The 20,115-nt window shown below is 38.8% G+C and overlaps 1 protein-coding gene across 1 annotated transcript; it reads right to left on the reverse strand.

The window, feature by feature from the left end:
• Nucleotides 1-1,316: 1,316 nt before the first annotated feature.
• DGKE (diacylglycerol kinase epsilon) lies at nt 1,317-19,559 on the reverse strand. The gene is made up of 13 exons (XM_087710329.1): nt 19,490-19,559; nt 18,968-19,063; nt 17,956-18,435; nt 15,593-15,752; nt 13,908-14,027; nt 11,774-11,917; nt 10,380-10,537; nt 9,114-9,165; nt 8,060-8,173; nt 6,354-6,425; nt 5,477-5,604; nt 3,466-3,577; nt 1,317-2,426 (listed from the first exon to the last, which is right to left on the reverse strand). The coding sequence occupies exons 3-13, from the start codon at nt 18,411-18,413 to the stop codon at nt 2,235-2,237; spliced, it is 1,710 nt and encodes a 569-aa protein (XP_087566455.1). The 5' UTR covers nt 18,414-18,435; nt 18,968-19,063; nt 19,490-19,559; the 3' UTR covers nt 1,317-2,234.
• Between the last annotated feature and the right edge of the window lie 556 nt (nt 19,560-20,115).

Here is a 20,115-nt window from a genome sequence, read left to right on the forward strand (position 1 = left end):
TGTTCAACACACATACTCTTGCTGCCTCTAACAGATGCTTGTCCCTTGCATTCACTTAGCTACATGTAACCAAGACCCTCATATTCAACATATCAGTTCATGCATTGGTATCCCACAAAAGTATTTAACCGTGCCTGATTTATCAAAACATTTAAATACTTCCCAACCATCAAATAAGTGAATCAATCTTAATTTAAGCTATATCATAGTTTCAAAACATGGATTTATACTATTCAAGTGGCTAGCAAGCTTTAAAAGAGTCCTTTCAAGAGACACACACACACACAAAATTCCCTAAAAGGACAAGAAAACCAGTGTTTGGATCAATGGCACAATTTACTAGGACTGTATCTTATCAACAGAAATTTAGCCCTGTGCAGATGTTATTTTAGTACTATCTAGGCATAGAGAATTCCTGATAGATTGCGCCTACAGTAAAGCAATAGCAGCTGTGTACATTAATTTAAGCATGCTCACCTTAGATCCAGTATTCCGTTGAGCAAGTACATTCCACTAACAAATTCTTCTAACTCCCCCAACTCCTATTAAGCCCTTGACAAGCATCTCCAGAATGTTGGGGGACCCTGGAATAATGCGGTTACTATACTGGAGGATTGAGGGGGAAATTAATAAAAATGCTCTCTCTATTTTCATTCAAATATCCAGGCTGTCAAAAAGGTGGCATTTTTTGAGGTTATCAGGAGCCGCCAAGTCCCCACCCCACCCTGTGGAAAGTGCCAAAATATTAAAAACACAGTAATACAAATAGCTGGAATACCACAAAATCCACCTATTGTTATACATCTGAAAGTTCTAAAAGAACAATGCTGAAATCTCAGTGTATCTTTGTTCTTATCTAAATTCCTATAAGATCCTGTAAGGTGTTTGCTACCGTGTTTCCCCAAAAATAAGATAGGGTCTTATTTTCTTTTGACTCCCGAAATAAGCACTTGGCCTTATTTTCAGGGAGATCTTATTATTTTTGAGGTGCAGGAAAGCGAGTGTGGTCAACTCATGGTGGCTGCTGTGTTGCAATATTTTCGGGGAGGGTTTATTTTCAGGGGAGGGCTTATTTTAGTGCATGCGCTCAAAAGCCCGATTGGGCTTATTATACAGAGAGGTCTTATTTTTGGGAAAACAGGATAACTTCCTTACATTTTGCATTCCAGCAGCAACCTGCGTTTCCTATCAAATGAATCTAAAAGCAATTTCCAAAGTTGAAACAGTTAACTGAGGAGTCCTAATTAGAACTGTCATTTCTGTAAATAAACCAGTGTAACAGACATTAGAAACAAAGCACATCATAAAAAAAAAAAAAACACCTAAAAAAATAATATTCCAAATAACAAACATTTTCCGTTGAGAACTCCAAATACCTTACCAATATTGACTGAATAGGCAGCATACAAATCTAGCCCTCGCTCTATTGAGGATTGCAAAGAAGGTAAGGATATCAAATGGCGTAGTCTGCAGCAGGTTGGCCACCAATAATACTACCTATTCAACAACACTGAACTCGAAGCTGTTTGTGAACCTAATGCAGACATAGTTTTTGCCCACAGGAGCGCTCTGCAACATTTATGAAGGCTTTTTCCCCTCATACAACTTTTCCCCATTTTTCACCCTTCCATTTTCAAAAAGAGAGCAAAAAATAATGGTCCTGGCACCGTCCCATGTTAAGGTCTGGAAAAAAAAATGGAATGCATTACCAAAAGAGGCGAGGAAAGGAGAGAAAAGGAACAGCTGACTCCATATAATATTCCTGATCAGGCAGTGCTAGGTCTGCAGGAGGATAGTATTTGAAACCCCTCCCTGCCATAAGTGGCTTTGGGCAGTTAGTGGAAGAACTGCCTTCAAGCCTCAAATTACAAACCTGGTAACGATTACAATTACGCAGGACTACACACACTTTTTCAAGGTCTACTAAAAAGAGCATCAATAAACGGTTACCACGAAAGGTTCCTCCACCCTGCTGTTTTTCTTCTTGATGCTATATATATATATACACATAGAAAGAGAGATATAGATATATCTCTATCAAAGCTGGAATGCTGAACTTGGCTCAGATTTTGGGATACACCTCAAAAGTCTAGCTTTTTTATTATTCCTGTGCCGTTCATAAAAGCAGAGATGGTACAGCCTCTGTGAGAGCCACGATCGTAGTGCAAGGGTTCTTCAGCAGAAGCCATGCTGAACTACCATTACTAGTTAGCAGGCCAAGCCTGGATCAAGATCTATGTGTCTTCATCAGTTTGATCTTTTGTCAGCTCCTGTTCAGACACACTGGACACCTCGTCGTCTGTCTGTTCACCTGAGTGATAGAGCATCAGTGCGTGGGTCTTGTGAGTAATAGTGATGGTGCAAGGGCCTTGTGCCCAAGGTTCCCCATCCACCTGCATTGGCATCTTTGAGTTCTTCAAGATCAACTGAAATGGAAAAAACAAAAGAGAAGTTAAGTAACGGTAGAGGACTGTGGAATGTGAGAACTAAGTCAGTCCAGGAAACTGTTTTCACACAGAATGCTAATAACAATAGCAATTAAGACTTGTATACTGCTTCACAGTGCTTTACAGTCCTCTCTAAGCGGTTTAAGAGTCAGCATATTCCCTCCAACAACAATCTGGGTTCTCATTTTACCTACCTTGGAAGTCTGGAGTCAACCTTGAGTCGGTGAGATTTGAACTGCTGGCAATCGGCAGTCAGCCTACAATATGCACTAACCACTGCGCCATCACAGCTCTATACTAAATATATTTAGTATGCCCTTTAGTGCAATGTAATTAATTCTCCCCTATTAATACTCCTCTATTCAAGGGAGTAACCAAACTATATGAACAAATCCCCTTTCCCATGGTCCCTTCAGGTTTGCATATATTTTGTATTTATTATTAGAATTGTATGCCTTTATTACTTTTTAAGTAACTTAAAGCAGTGAACAGACTTAATACTCCTTCCTTCCTTCTCCTATTTTCCCCACAACAGCCCTATGAGGTGAGGTGAGGTGGGGTGAGGTAGGGAGGGAGGGAGGGAGAGGGAGAGAGAGAAGGGGGAGAGAGAGGGGGGAGGAAGGGAGACTTGCTCCAAGTCACTTTTCTTTGTAACCAACAAAGAGAAAGGCAGCAAGGTGGCAGGAGAGGCTTTCCTAAAGCAAAAATCTAGTCTGCAGATTGCTTCCTCTTTGGCATGAAAATGAAAGCTAGAAAACTCATGAGAGCTTATTGAAAAAAGTGGAACAATTTCTAAACTCTTCTGGAGGAAGAAATAAATAGGAGATTTTAAAGATAGAGGATAGAGCTGAATGAGACATTAAAGGATAGAGCTGAATGAGACAACAGTATGCCCTGAACAAGAAACAAGAGAAACAAGCCCTGCCTTTTCCCAACACATTTTCTGTTTCATTCTTGAGCTCCAAATAAAAGATTCAATCCAGAGTATGGAGAACAGCCACAGAGATGTGCAACATACCCTTACTGTATGGGCCTGTCCCAGCCGGACAGGATTTGCAAGCTTCACTTGAATTTGTGCACAGTGAAATGAGCCATTGACTCCAACAATTTCCAGCAGTCCATCATCATGCCTGGAGTAGGACAAGGAAAGCTTAGGATCAGTAGACATCCTGGACCCAATTGTCAAAAAGGTTGCCTGATTATGTGAATCACAGCCCTGCCAATAGTAAATAGCAGCTCCCACCCATCCCCAGATTGAGAAGCTATGCTGAGAAACCCAAATGGGTAGGTACAGCCTACATTTTGCTTCCCAATCCAACTTTTCAAGCCTCTACTTGCAGAAAAGTGTTTGAATGTCAGAAAGGAAAGGAGGTAGAAAATTGAGGTGATGATGTAGATCAGGGCTGTCAAATTCGCGGCCTGCGGGCTGGATGTGTCATGCGCTGGCCATGCACAACCCCAGTTTAGCGAAGGGGGGAAAAGTCACAATACGTCATGGGATACCATTGTGACGATGTGAGTTTGACACTCCTGATCTAGATGTTGTTATCTGGCAAGAATGAGGAAGTGTGAACACCAAGCCAAGAATTGGGGATGGAACAAATTATTCTGTGGGATCCTTGGGACCCTCGAGGCTTGGTTTTTTGTTTTTTTATAGATTTTTCATTACCAAATTAGGTAACTTCATCAGTGCTATCTCTTCTATTGGAACAAATTATTCCTTTTTGTTGTTAATTATGAAGTCGTGTCTGACCCATGGTGATCCCATGGACAATGTTCCTCCAGGCCTTCCTGTCCTCTACCATTCCCCGGAGTCCATTGAAGCTCACGCCTGCAGCTTCACTGACTCCACCCAGCCATCTCATTCTTTGTCATCCCCTTCTTCTTTTGCCCTCAATCGTTCCCAGCATTAGGCTCTACTCTAGTGAGTCTTTTTAAGTGATTCTTTTTTATGATGGCCAACTACCGTATTTTTCAATATGTAAGGTGCACCTTTTCCTCCCAAAAAGAGGGTGAAAATCTGGGTGCATCTTATACACTGAATAAGGTACTTTTTGCCTCCCAAAACCCCGCCCCATTCACAAAAATGGATGTGCAGAGGGTTTGGGAGGCCTGGAAAGTGCTCCTGGGGGCTGGGGAGGGCAAAAACAAGTGGAAAATGGCTGATTTTTGCTTGTTTCCCCATCCCACCCCCAGGAGCACTCTACAAGCCTCCTAAAGGCTATGCATGCCCTGTTTTTGGCAAAAAGGGGCCCTGTTTTCATGAAAAAAGGGGCGGTTTTTGCTCGTTTTTGCCCCCCCCCCGCCAGAACACTTTGCAGGCCTTTCAAATTCTCTGCATGCTCCTTTTTCACAAAAAATGAGGCATGCAGAGGGTTTGGGAGGTCTGCAGAGTGAAAAAAACTTTTTTTTTAAATGTACCTCTTCAAAATCTTGGTGCGTACTATACTTCGGTGCATATCATACTCTGAAAAATACGGTAAATGACATGCCCAACTTACCAATAGAAGGAACTGGCATTCTTTTCGTTTATATGACTGTCCTGGGTTAGGGAAAGTCCTAGAATCATCCCACACTACCCTCCATATAGCAAGTAGCTTCAGGAGCTGTGCTTTGAAGCTGCCGGTGTGCCGACAGCTGGGGGTGGGGGGCAGGGCTGCAATCAATTAACTGTTGAGGAAGTAGCCGTTTTGGAATTTATTTTTCAAATGGACAGTAAGTTCTGCCTTTCGTTTCTTAAACATTTGCTAAGGACTATTATCTTTATTAAACCAAGAGAGGCTCTCTTTAGCCACAGCCTGTTATTCCTTTTTGAAGATCTGTGCCATTTTGGGGATATTTGCATTGTTAAGCAACAAGGAAAAAGGCTGCTAAGGCAAGCTAAAATAAAGAAGTATGAAGTATCTTTTTAAAAATACCGAGCTATACAACTATCAGATGATCCTGCTTGGATGACTCACCCCTGGATACAAGAGTCTCCGAACCTTCCCAACTGTATATAATTTATATGCAACTTATTACTAACCTACCTTGCTAGAGGATAAAGTTCATCCCCCATTCCTTCCCATAGTCGACAGCCACCTCCCCAGTAGGCAATATTTAGCACTATGATCCCCTCCAAACTGGGCAAGTCGATCTTCTCTCCATCCAACTCTAGCTTTAAAGATATACAACAGGGTGTTAGTAAATTACACCTGTGAGATTGAATTCAAAAGGTTAGACATCTGGGGGCAAATCAGAAGGGAACATAAAGGAAGGCGAGCAATCTGTATAGCCTCTGGGCTCATCCATGATGCTAAGCCAGAGTTAAACATGATTTGAGAAACGTGTTCCAATCAAACCACTACCAATTTTGCAAACAAGCAAAATAATCCTAGCTTATTTGGCCTGTTGTTATTTTGCTTTCCCTTGTTTTTTTAAACACTGCTCTTGCATTATAAAGTCTATGAATTGGTCAGGGGCTTGAATGGAGTACAAAACAGACTAGGAAACTCCATGTGGCCTAGTCTGTTATGGAAGATCAATTTATTTATTGGACCCATTCATACCTCATGCTAAGCCAGAAACAAACCAATCACATTCTGATTTCATATAAAGGGTGACTCTCCCATGTGATTTAAAATGAATTGACCTGGGGAAGTTTCATGTATATGGTTAAAAAAACACAAATAAGCACAAGTGAGCATCCAATGATTGCTGTCTAGGACAAAAAAAGAATCCTCATTTAAATAGCTACTAAACATATTTATTGATGCCCATCTGCTCAGAATGCCACTAAAGCCCTTCCATGTACTGTACATTCTTGATTTAATGTATGCCATTTCTGATTCCACCTCTTTATAAATGACAAGCTATTTCTCAGGTAAATTAAATTTCTAGGGAAGAGAGGAAACACAATTATCTTACCTCAATCTTTTTGTTTAGATCCTTACATTCCTGAACTAAGCAATCTTTGGTTCCATAAAAAAAATACACAGCCTACAAGACAAACAGAGGTGGGATTTTAAAGAAGGAGAAGACTGGACAGATGGCTTATTCACACACCCCTCCCCCCCAATTACAGAACACACCTAGTTTCCAAATGCTTTTGAAGTACACAGAATTATTGCATAGGAATAGTTTGAAGGAGATAACTACCATGAACAGATTTTTAAAATTCTAATGCAAAGGGACAGGAAAATCCTCTTTCTTTCTACAAGCTACTTGGTTATATTTTTCACTTTATCCCCACCCAAATCCCTGGCCACCTGAAACAATGCATAGCACCACTAGTGATTCTGCAGGGAAAAAAAAACCTTTTCTGTAATTTCCTAATTTGGGAGCATCCACATTCCAGTTATCGTATATAAGCTTTATACTACATCTTGAAGATTTCCTTCATGGTAGAACTTGTGAACTCTTATCTTCTGATGAGTCAAATTACATTGATAACAACATACAGGTAGTCCTCACTTAATAATCATCATCCCTTGCAACCATAATGTGCAAAGAATACCTGTGTTATGCTCCTGTCAGACTGAGATAAACTAAGAATGTCCTAAATTAGACAGTCATGAAAACCACAGAATCCCATCAAAGAAAATAAATTAAGCTTATCTACAAGAAGATTAGATAAGATATATTCTCCAGAAAGTACAGTATTTTAGTGTAACAATCAAGAATACTGAACTAGGACTAGATGATTACTGCTAACTTTCAGCTACTGTATTTTTCGGAGTATAAGACACACCTTTTTCCCTCAAAAAAGAGGGTGAAAATCTGGGTGCATCTTATACAATGAATACAGCATTTTTGGCCTCCTGAAACCCTGCCCCCTTTGCAAAATAGCTGTGCATAGCCTTTAGAAGGCTTGCAGATTGCTCCTGGGTGTTGGGGAGGGCAAAAATGAGCAAAAACGGGCCATTTTTTGCTCATTTTTGCCTCCCTCAGCCCCCAGAAGCACTCCATAAGCCTCCTAAAGGCTATGCATGCCCCTTTTTTTGACAAAAACAGGCCCGTTTTCATGAAAAACGAGTCTTTTTTTGGGAGGTCTGCAGAGTGCAAAAACTTTTTTTTCAATTTGCTTCTTCAAAATCTTGGTGCATCTTATACTCCGAAAAATGTGGTAGTTACTTCCTCTAAATACTGTACGGTACAGTACAATGTACAATGGGTACAGTTTTACTATGTTTATTTAGCTGATTTAGTTGGATGAATGAGAGGTAAATTCAGGTAATCCTTGAATTACAAGGATTCATTAAGTGACCATTCAATATTATAATGGCACTGAAAAGTGATATATGACTTTTTCAGAGTTATAACTGTTGAAGCATCCCTGTAATCATGTGATCAAAATCTGGACACTTGGCTCATATTTATGATGGTTGCAGAGTCTCGGGGTCATGTGATTTACCTTTTGCAATCTTCTGACAAGCAAAGTTAATGGAGAAGCCAGATTCACTTAACAACCGTGTTACTAGCTTAACCACTGCAGTGATTCACATAACAGCTGTGGCAAGAAAGGGCATCATCATGAAACCACTGTCTCGCTTAGCCACAGAAATTTTGAGTTCAATTGTGGTTGTAAAAGTTGAAGACTACCTATATCGGAATTCAGAGCTCAGTCAACTCACCTTGTTAATAATCCTGCTAGTAAAAAGAGACGGAGTCTTCTCACGGTGCTCATGAAAGTTTAAAGCCATGAGGGCATCTGGACCTACTGAAAAATAGTTATTCATTGTGAATACCTGCAAAGAGGAGGGGGGAAGAGAGGGAGAGAGAGGGAGAAGGAGAGAGGGTGGGAGAGGGAGGGAGGGAGGGAGGGAGGGAGGGAGGGAGGGAGGGAGGGAGGGAGAGAGAGAGAGAGAGAGAGAGAGAGAGAGAGAGAGAGAGAGAGAGAGAGAAAGAAACATCAACCATCAATAATCAATGCAAAACTGGAAAAGAATAATTTTTCAAAAAAATTGTAAGAGTCAGTTTTGCAAAACACACACGTCAAGGAACACTATTTGTTTTTGTTTTTCGTTTTAAAAGACCTGGGGTTTAAGTAATGCCCTGAAGCTGAAAAAGGAAGTCCAGTCGGGTCATGCAATGTCGTTTTTGAAGAATGTGTGTGGATCTGAACATTCTGTTCTGCCTCCTGCTCAGCACTGCTGCGCTTTACCAACATTAAAGGGAAAAAATTCTGATGTCTCTTTGCAGCTAAGGAACAGCAGGAAGACTAGACCAAATTTTATTCTCTGGCAGAGAGTAGGATGGTTGAGAATTACATCCCCTCTGAAAAACTATGGGGAGGGGGGGGGGAAGGGATCTCTGCACTAGCAACATTCTTCTCTTTTCCTGAAATGTCACAAGTTCAGACTAACATGGATATATCCCATTCCTAAACTGTCAATTACAAGCCTTCAGAGGAAAAAAGGTTAATGTAGTTTTTTTTCCTCCTATGAGCTGGCAGAATCTTACAAATAGTAGATAATCCACTTTTTTTGTACTTCACACTAGGATTGCTCTAAATTTTACCCAGTTCTCCTGAACAAGCATGCTTGCTTAAGAATCTTTCTGGATCCAAGGATCCCAGAATCTAGCAGGTCCAAGCAGATCACTAGAAGTTACCCACCTACCCAGAGAGGATTAGGTTCTTATGCTATAGCATTTTCATCACTATACAAAAACATTTCCAAGCCTTACCTTCAATTTTCTTAAGTTGTAGTATCCTTTGTTTATTACCTGAACCTTCCACCTAAGAAAGAACGCACAGGTTGGCATCTTACATGGCAAAACAAGCAGAAAACAAAGAGCTAAGAATGGCACTCTGAATAAGTCGCAATGTTTTTTAGGGGAAATGAAAAATTGCTGAACAATGTTTTCAATACATTTTTAGGACTTCCTGGGTTCATTTTGTGACTTACCTGGGATTGGCAGGCCCTTAGATTTGCCACTTGAATGGGCTGATCTATTCACAAAATGTTTATCTTGGTGGGCACATCTTGCCATATAACTCTTTTCACCCAAAGGCAAACTGCAAAGATTGTTCCTTGCTACTTTTCTAGCTTCTCAAGATGCTTGCGCCAATTCTTAGAATAACATTGTCTTTTTATGGAGATGTGGGTGCTTTTCTATATTTTTATTTTTTTAATACCTATCTGAAGCTCAGAGGAATGCTTATAAGCAAAGATGGTGCTGAAGATTGTTGTGTGGTTTTACAGAATGTTGGCTTTCAATGTATTTAAATGTAGAACCTAAAATATTAATTAAAATCAAGTGGGGCAGAAAGACCAGCAGCTGTGAATGGAGATGACCATGGGCATCTTAATAATCTAGATGCCACACACCGCCTACCTATGTACAATACTATCCCTTAATTTTTGTTCATTAAGAATGGATTAGCTAACATAATGTTGCTTTTTGTCTCAGAGATCCTTGAAAATAATTTCACCTTGACTGTCAGGTGAATATAATAAACACAGACTTGGAGGAAACATTATGCAGGAAATGGAAAGCTTTGATAGATCACAGACCAAGCTGCCTTACCCTCAATTGGCAGAATCCAAAAATGCCCTGCATGATAAAAAAAAAATCCACCAAGGGGATTTTGTGCTTATATATCCATCCATCCATCCATCCATCCATCCATCCATCCATCCATCCATCCATCCATCCATCCATCCATCCATCCATACATACATACATACATACATACATACATGATATTATATATGGCTTAAAACAATATTAGAAATAGAATAATCAATACAAGAAATGTTCTAATGCCAATGCAACCATAATGTAAACTTGTATTTAATGAAAAAGAAAGTTCTTCCAGTTTCCTAAAGACCCATGTGAAAGCCCTTGGTAAACTTCAAGGGATTGGATTCCCGATCCAATTCAAAGGGGAATTTTATTTTGGAAGGCAGGAGCTGGAGTTTGAAAGAGGTTTTGCTTTGAAGCACTCACCTGTCCAACCGGATTTCATCTGCATCCATGATGTTGTGTAGAATCTGCTCCACTGGAACTTCCCCAGTATAGCCAGTGTCCCAGCCGAGGGTATTTGATAGGTCATTACCTGTGCCCAGGGGTAAAATCGCAACCCGAGGGACATACCTTTCTTGCCCCTGTGGTATAGAAGCATTAATTCAGGGTTAAGAGTTGAGATTTTATATGCCTGGCTGCCTAACATCTTTGATCCTTGAAATTTCAGTGAGAGCTTGAATTGCCACTAATTGCAATTCTGCTTCAAGGATTTTTCCTTAACAGCACGTCTGGGCTTCTAAGGAAAACAACTGGAAAACTATATACCTGATAATATTTGCAAAGCCTCTTGAGGCTTCAGCCTAAGAAGGAACTGAAATATATACATACATACGTACATACATACATTTCACTTTTATCCCACTTTTATACTTTGTAAGTAACTCAGGGTGGCGAACATACCTGATATTACTTTCTCCTCCTATGTTTCCCACAACAGCCTCAGGCTGGGCTGAAAAAGAGTGACAGGCCCAAAGTCACCCAGCTAGCTTTTGAGCCTAAGGCAGGGCTAGAATTCACCGTTTCCCAATGTGTAGGCCAGCATCTTGACCATTAGAACAAACTGGCTCTTAGAAGCAGCCTTTTTGCATTAATATATGGTTCAGGGACAAGGATTTTGATGGCTGAACATATCACTTGGGGGTGGGGGTGGGGTAGGGAATAGTCTCCATTCTGAGGGTGTGATGAGTCAGCAGTTAAAGACACTGAACTTGTCAGCTGGAAAGCCTAGATTCAAGACCTGAGCACCACACAATAGGGTGAGCTCCTGTTCCTGCCCATCTAGCAGTTCAAAAGCTTGCAAATGTGAGTAGATTAATAGGTACCACTTTGGTGGGAACGTAACAGTGTTCGATGGATATAATCGTATAGTATAGTCATGCTGGACTATACTATACAACTATAGTATAGTCGTATACTCATGCTGGACACATGACCATGGAAAATGTCTTCAGACAACGTTGCCCCCTCAGCATTGAAATGATGATGAGCATTGCGCCCAAGAGTCGGAGATTCCTGGACAGGGAAACCTTTACCTTTATACTCCATTTTAATTTTCAGGAAATTAGCATATTATAAATAGCAAATTTAAAAAAATTGTCTGACACAGGAAAGAGGACAGAACTTATTGTAGAAAAAGTATGCTTCAAAACACACATTTCAGTCATGGGTGGGGAAGTAGATTTTTATGGTAAAGCTATTATATTGCTGCATTATTCTGACAATATTTTACTGGAAGAGATGCAACAAATTGGCAAAGAAGCAAATCTGTGAACAACAAAGAAGAAAAGGGGTTGCCAAGGTATTCTGAAACACCATACCTTTAGTTTCATGCCATCAATTGCATCCAGGACCCAACCCACCGTGCCATCTCCACCACAAACAAGGACTCTGACAGAATTGCTAGGTAGCCAGGTACAAAGCTGGAGTGCTTTTGCTGGAGTTGTTTTGGTTAGGTCAAACACCTAAAAATACATTTAAAAAAATATTTAGTTAGATGACATTGTAGAAAGCATTTTTTTCCAGATTAAATAAATGCCTACAAATATAGGTTCTGGTCAATCTAATCATCTAATCTAACCTAACCTAACAAATTTAGACAGTGCTCATTTCACTACCAAGTGATTCTGGCCGCAAGCCATAAAATCATATAAAAGAGACATACTGTAGTAAAAAACAGAATTAAAAAGAAGGAAGAACAAAATAAGAACAGGGTTAAAAGAGAAATTAAAAAGTGGAGGGTGGGTTCTCAAGCCACCAACCACCCCAGTGCGACTCTCTGATCCCCAGAATACTTGGCAGAAGGCAAGACTGGGGGCCAGACTCACCTCTGGGGACAAGATAGTCCATTAGGTTAAATGAGGCCTATTCATCTAAGCCAGTGTTTTTCAACCACTGTGCCGTGGCACACTAGTGTGCCGTGACATAGTGTAAGGTGTGCCGTGGGAAAATTACTTTATATATAGTCAATATAGGCACAGAGTTAATTTTTTTAAACATTTTCTAATGGTGGTGTGCCTCGTGATTTTTTTCATGAAAAAAGTGTGCCTTTGCACAAAAAAGGTTGAAAAACACTGATCTAAGCCATGAACTATGACCTTAAAAACAACAGAGGAAAATTATTTTTGCTCTATGGATTATTGGAATGTATTCACTGCAGAGTAACACTGAGAATCTGAAATCATTTAAGGACATTTTCCAGTCCTGTGGAACAAGAAACTGAAGGGATAGCATGTTGAGTTCAGATAATTAACAGAGGAAGAAAATTCGAAATATTTCCAATGGTAAGTTGAAGATTTTAGCAAAGGCTTGAAATATATAACAAAGCATGGAAGGGACAAGGAAAGCACACTTGTTTCTTTTCTTTTTAAAATATTCAAGAAAGTGTTCAAGAAAAAAAGCTATAGAGGTAAAAGCTGTAATTAAAAAATAAAAAGTTAAGGAGTAAGGGTCCTTCTACATTACCACAGAATGTACTGCAAGTGCACTCTAATTATTCTGCAGCATTCATTAACGTTTCACCATCAATGGGACCAGAGGTGCAGAACCAGCAACGACCCAGGCTGGACATGCCTCCGAACTGGTTCCCCAGTCGCCACTGTCTCTTGTTTTTGAGTTCTGCACATGTGCAGAAAAATTTTCATTGAATTGTGCATGCACACACAGTGCGCATCCAACACACAAACATGCGAACCAGCAGTAACACCAGCTAGACTTTACCCCTGAATGGCATGTTATCCAAGTGGTGACTATTGAAAGAAAGTGCTATATAAATCCTTTCGTAAGGAAAATATTTGCCATCTTGTGACATTTGTTAAATCTTGTGAGCAACAGGGCTGGTCACAATGTAGTCTCCAAAACAATTGGAAAAACATTTTTCAAATGATATGGCATATTTGCAAGGTATAATTGTACGGTAAAATGATATGGGCACTATATTTATTTATTTATTTATATACCGTGTTTTCCCCAAAATAAGACAGAGTCTTATTTTCTTTTGACCCCCGAAATAAGCACTTGGCCTTATTTTTGGGGAGGTTTTATTATTTTTGAGGTGCAGGAGGCAGCAAGTGTGGTCACCTCTTGGCTGCTGCTGTATTGCAATATTTTTGTGGAGGGCTTATTTTAGTGCATACGCTCAAAAGCCTTATTGGGCTTATTATCTGGGGAGATCTTATTTTCAGGGAAACAGGGTATCTGTGGAATTCATTCTCGGTGTCTTGAGAAACCCCGCTGAACAGTATCATGCTCATTTCTATACTGCAATGTTATGCATGTTTCTTCAATTGAATCCATCTTGACCACAGTGATAATAATTCCTTAAGTGAGTTTTTAATTTTTTTACCCTATTTAAAAAATAAAAACAAATCTTAAGGATGTCTTAAGTTATGTTTGATTTCTTACTTAAGGAACAAATCTAGCTCATCTTCAGTTTCATTGTATCAATACAATTACCTGAATTGGATTTAATAAGATCTTGAATTGTCCTAACAGTGTTTCCCCCATATTGTTTCCACTCCGAGTATTGACCAGAATTATTACTGGGGTCCAATTTTTCCCATAAGACTCAGATAGCTGGGGGGAAAAGGCAGAAGCAAGCTATTTAGATCTGCATAGTCACAAAATAACATCACCCTCTTATTTTTTTCCTCATGTTGTTGTAAAATTAACTCTTAAAATTGGAAAAGAGAAAATGTACTCTTGCAAATTACTTAGAGAAAAATAAATTGCTTTATAATTTATAGGAAATACCAATTTTCCTGTTCAATGTAAGACTAAACCATGATTCACATATATGATTTATTCTGATTTTCATATGATTGCCATTTTGAAATAGTCAACATAACCTACAGCCTGTTAGAACTCAAACATATCCTTTCTATTTGTCCTGGTAGTGCTTAATATACAGGTACAGAAAAGTTAATATCCACAATAGATGTTAGAGCCTATATTTAGATTGCAAAACTGATCTGTATAAGTCTTTTAAACCACAATCAAGCTACTGTATTTTTCGGAGTATAAGACGCACCAAGATTTTAAAGATGCAAATTTTAAAAAAAGTTTTTGCACTCTGCAGACCTCCCAAAAACAGCCTGGTTTTCTCAAAAACAGGCCCATTTTTTGTCAAAAAAAAAAAAAAAAAAAAAGGGCATGCATAGCCTTTAGGAGGTTTATAGGGTGCTCCTTGGGGCTGAGGGGGGGGGGCGAAAATGAGCAAAAAATGGCTCATTTTCCACTCGTTTTTGCCCTCTCCAGTCCCCAGGAGCACTCCTAAAGGCTATGCACAGCCATTTTTGCAAAGGGAGCGGGGTTTCGGGAGGCCAAAAATGCTGTATTCAGTGTATAAGATGCACCTAGATTTTCACCCTCTTTTTTGAGGGAAAAAGGTGCGTCTTATACTCCAAAAATATGGTAATTTATGTGTAATTTGCACAGAGATTAAAATATAAGCTAGAACACCCAAATGGGTGCCTTAAAAGCTGGCCTTTCTTTGATAGAGCCATAGTAAAATCAACCTCTATCATTTTTGCCAATTAACAAGTGGTAACATTTATTTTATTCCTTGATCTTATTATAGGATGAATTTTTACTTCCCAGTCATTCCAGGAGCAGCTGAGTAAAGCTATAACCTATTAACATGTATTTTATTATCTTTTATCAGGGGCACTACAGTAGCTGCCAAAACCTGTATCAGAGGAATATTTTTGTACACCATTAACCAACTATTAAGAAGTGCAAGGGTCCTGTTCTATAACTACATAAATATTAACTCAAATCTTCAAATGTAACATTAAAAAAGCACAATTAAGATATAAATTTTCAACAGAGCAATCCAGTCTATGAAACATAAACTAAAGTATGGATAATAAAAGCAGCTGTCACTATCATAAAAATAATGCTTTGTGAACTTTTCTGGAGAAGCTATTTCATACCAAGTTGCTAATAAGCCCTTTATGTAAGTTACATATTGTACTGATGCAACAGGTTCTTCCTTTCATTTTCTCCTCTTTTATTTTTCTCAGTGAACTACAGAATTAATCCAACACATGTATCCTATTTTTCCTCTTCGGTTTGGTCTGACACAGGTCACAGCATGCAAGGCCTCCCCAGTTGGGTCTTGAGGACACTGTAGCACTTACCTTGTAGTCATCCATGTGTTTACTTTTACGCATCTGACAGACTTTGAGCAAGTAAATTGGGGGGATAATGAGGTTGCGAAACTCTCCCAATTCACACTTCCCATTCTTCAAAGAACTCTGCATGCAGTCATCATGTACAGTTTGCTGGCACCAAATACACCTGAAAGTAGAACAGTCAGAATAACAATCAGAACAAAGAAAGACTGGTTCCATTCTGAGATATTATTACCGGACAATTAGGGAAACAATATCATTTTTGAGGGGCTTAAACAAAAAATGGTGCAATGACTCAACCACTGAATTAAAGCACATCAACTCTATTCTTTTCTTATTAGTTTCAGATGGATGTTGCTGAAAATAAGTCTCTCTTCCATCGGCCCTCACTTTTCCAGCAACTTTGCATGATTGCCAACATTGTTTCAGTGTCCTGAGTGGCAAAGGTAGTTGATAATTGAATCAATAAAAGGAATTTTTAGATATATCGTTCTATGTAACCAAGTGGAATACTCTCTGAGTTTAGTATAGCCAAACCCAAGCATTAATACCACAGAGCAAAAAAGGAACAAAAAGAAAGGACTTTGATAACAGCTTGTTCTGACAAAGCATAAATTAACTTATCAATAGTAAGGTAGGTCGTTTTTAATAAAAGGAAGCTTGGCTTAAAACAAAAGAAAAAACAAAAATGGTGGGTTGGTATTATCACTTCAGACCCAATTAAGAAAAAAAAAAAAAGAGAAATAATTCCCAAAAGCAGGCTCAATACCTTCCAAGCAACAGATGGACAATATACTGTATGTTCTATCAAGTAAACATGGATCTGTTGGAGGCTTAGTTTATTTCGATAATCCAAAAATGAGCCAGTTAGTCATTGAAAGAGAAAATAACATTTATAATTGTTCATATATGTTATTTTGAATGTCATTGGACAATGTTTTGGGCAATATTCTAATAAAAATACTTTCTCCCTGCAGGGTTGAATAATGAGCTAAACCACATCTGTTTGATTCTGAAAAAATAACAGATGTATTTTTGTCTTTTAAAAGAGAGTAATACAGGATAATCAACCATCAAATGAAGGCAAAAGGTCTTAAGTTAAGAATTGGCAGAAGGTAGTTTTCAACAGCCAACAGAATAGACACTCAAATTCTGCACAAAAATAACAAATGAATTAGTAAGGGATAATTAAAATAGATTTATGAAAATACAGATCAGTTCTGCTATATATTCACAGATAGAAGAACTGATATACTATTGAAAAAGAATACCTTTCATATTGTATTATGGTATTGTATGTAATTTTAGGTTTTTAAAAGCTTCATTGTCACACTGTGGAAAAATAGTCCTCAATTATACCAAGAAAGAAAAAGACACAGTACAGACATCAACAATTATATTCTCTGGTCCTTTCAAGTGAGGAAGAGTTACAGAAGCCCCCTATCTACCTATCTTCAGGGATATTGTGATTGTGGCTACAACATCCAAAATTCCCAGCAAACACTGATGACGTCTGTTAACTCTGACACTGGTTCTTAATGAAATACCACAGGAGTTTTATAAATCAAGCAAAATGCAGTTGCAATACAGGTGAAGGGCCCCAAGTTTAGGAAGGCTGAGTAATAGTCTAAAACAATTAGTGAGTGAAGATGTGTACAAAGTAGATGCTTGTGAAAAACATTCCAGCGACTACATATAAAGTGGTAGTCACATGCTAAATTAAGAGTAATATATTCAGAGAACAAACGGGTTTATTTTTTTCCTTTCTTGGAATGCAAAAGGTTTCTTATTGATTGTATTTAACCTACTACATTCTTTTCATTTGTTTTTCAAATGTGAATATCTACAAATATGGTTCTTTAAAAAAAAACAGGAAAATTTCTACCCAAGACTACTTGAGATGCTATTTAGAAAACCAAATGGCTTTGGTTCTCAGGAGTGTCTTCAGGAAATATTAAGGAGATGCGACTCAACATCTTGTGGCTCTTTTTATACCAGGATTTTTGCAAAGTAGAACTGCATTGCTCTTATCTCCCAAAGCTTGTTTCCAGTGAAAACTTTGTTAAACCCCGAGCACCATCAGAGGTAGCTTTTGCAAAATCCTGTCCTATTCTTAAGCCCCAGGAAATTGCAAGCCGAGAATCATGCATAATTCAATTCTATAAAAAGAATATGCAAAAATCTCCCCAATTAAAAATTTGCCATCCATAATTAAAAAGCGACAATTTAAACAAACTATAATGGTTGGCTTGCATAAAACACAATGTAATGAACAAGTCTCAGAAATGTAAAGAGGATAAATAAGGAAGTGACATTGCTGAGTTATTTCCTCTACCACTGCTCAGATATTTTTAAATCTGCAGCATTACCTGTAATCACAGAGCTTAGGTTGAGTACCACATTGTAGTTTGCACACCACACAGTAGCTACACAGTGGAACATTGCCTCGGATCCAATGGTGCACCATAGAAGCCGGTCTCCCATCTTGGTTTCTTGGCACAATTTCCTTGCATAGGAAATGGCCATCAGCTTTCTTCAGGCATTCTTCATCAACACACAGCCCACAGCAGTTGCAGAAAGCTCCCTGGAGAATATGTTGTGTGCAGACACAGCAATAGGTAGGCTGGCTAAAGAAGTCTATATCTTGCCAATCATGTTTGCTTTTATGCAAGACAACCTGCAGAAGTCCTTGCCTCCGAGATCGCCGAAAACTGCACCACAAGGTGAACATCACTGGTACCATCACTGAACACAGAGTCCAGAAGGCCAAACTCCATTCTGGAAGGAATCCTGAAGATGATTTAGATCTGCTTTCAGCCTCTCCCATCTTCTATTGATTTACTGTCACTCTAGATAATTAATTCAATCATGTAAGATAACACTAACTTGTAGGCCTAAAATAGTCTTTACTGTTATTACCTCATTAATTGGCCCAGTATAAAAATTACCAAGTGTGTTCATTTCAATTATCTTAATTATCTAATCACTGTATATCAAGAAATAGTTTTCCTTAAATCAAATGAATCCTTTATCAAAAGAAGAATTGATAGTCTCTTTAGACCAATAATTTACTCCTTTACACACACTTTGACAATGTCAATTTACTCTTCACAGTGACAACAGTACTCACTTATCGGCTATAACCAATGTCTTTCCCATTTTATTAAATAAGCAAAATACTAGGCCAATCCCCAACTCAAACTGCAACCATCTCAATAAAAAAAAAACACAACTTACATTTTCCTCCTTGCTTCTAATTCTTTCCTTCTTTGTTCAACACAAAGCTAGCATATTTCTTATTCCTGACTATCAAAGACCAATTATTTGTGAAGGAGGACCCATTCAGAAATTCCATTATACACACAGGCATAGCATACTCACAACCGGGATGAAACAAAGCTTGATTCCCCTCTCATTTCCAATGTCAGTCTGTGCATCCCCAAATCAGTCAGTTGCAGCAGCTCCAGAGCAAGTCATCTGAAACAGAGGAAAATGAAGAAAAGTTCTTTTAAAACGACTGTCCCTTTCATTTATTCAACCGAAGTTTCTCCTCCTCCCATCTCTACCTTTAGCTGCTAGCACCTGCAGCCCAGAACCACACAAAGTATCTAGGAAAGCAGGTTACTTAAACCAATCGGAATTTCAAAATTTTCCTTTAATACAAGCGTCCTCAGCAACACACTGGGAGGCAATTGCCCTGCTGGACGCAGGATGGATTCTTTTGTGAACCCTGCCCTGGAAGGCAGAGCCAAGAGGATCCCATCGACGGCCGAAGGTGATGGAAGTTGTAGTTCATCTTATAAAAAGAGCGGGGAAGGCTGTTCTAACCGCTCCCGGCACAACCTCTTTCCATCCCTCGGCCCCGTCCGAGACGTCCCGTCCCTCCCCCGGCACCTCCCCTACCTGGTGCCCGCAGAGAAACAATAGCACTCAGCCGGCATAGAAGTGGGCGACGGCGGCGGAAACGGAAGAGGCGGGAGCCAGAGTTCACTTAACCGGAGAGGAGGGAGGGGGAGGAGGAGGATCGGAAGGGAGGGTGCTGATGTGGGTTGCTAGGAGACGAGTCAGCCACTCACCAAAAGCGCTAGAATGGATGCAAGATGCAGGGGAGGGGAATTTACAGGATTGGGAACAACAATGATGGGGAGGGGAAAATCGCTTTCTTGTGCTTGCTTGCTCGGAAATAAGGTGTGGAGACTAACTGGGTGAGACACACTTTGAGTTTCATGGCTTATTTATTTTATCTTTATTATTTATTTATTTTTATTATTTATTTATTTTTATTATTTATTTATTTTTATTATTTATTTATTTTTATTATCTATTTATGTTATAATTTATTTATATTATTTTATTGCATTATTTATTTTATAATTTATTTATATTATTTATTTATTTAATTAATTATAGCATTTATTTATATTAATTATTATTTATTTATTTATTATTTATATTATTATTTATTTATTATGTTTGCTGGAGGCCACTGTTTTCTATTTCTGTTGCCTTCCAATCACATTTCTTACCAT

Source organism: Thamnophis sirtalis, unplaced genomic scaffold (assembly GCF_051295495.1).
Source record: "Thamnophis sirtalis isolate CommonGarterSnake01/CBP01778 unplaced genomic scaffold, rThaSir2_p1.2 scaffold_3, whole genome shotgun sequence".
Classification (NCBI taxonomy): domain Eukaryota; kingdom Metazoa; phylum Chordata; class Lepidosauria; order Squamata; family Natricidae; genus Thamnophis; species Thamnophis sirtalis.

Coding starts and splice junctions, on each gene's coding strand:
- DGKE (XM_087710329.1), bottom strand. CDS start 18,413: ATGGGAGAGGCTGAAAGCAGATCTAAATCATCTTCAGGATTCCTTCCA. Junction 11,918..13,907: donor TCTTATTAAATCCAATTCAG/GTAATTGTATTG, acceptor ATGTATTTTTAG/GTGTTTGACCTAACCAAAAC. Junction 5,605..6,353: donor ATCTAAACAAAAAGATTGAG/GTAAGATAATTG, acceptor ATATCTTTAAAG/CTAGAGTTGGATGGAGAGAA.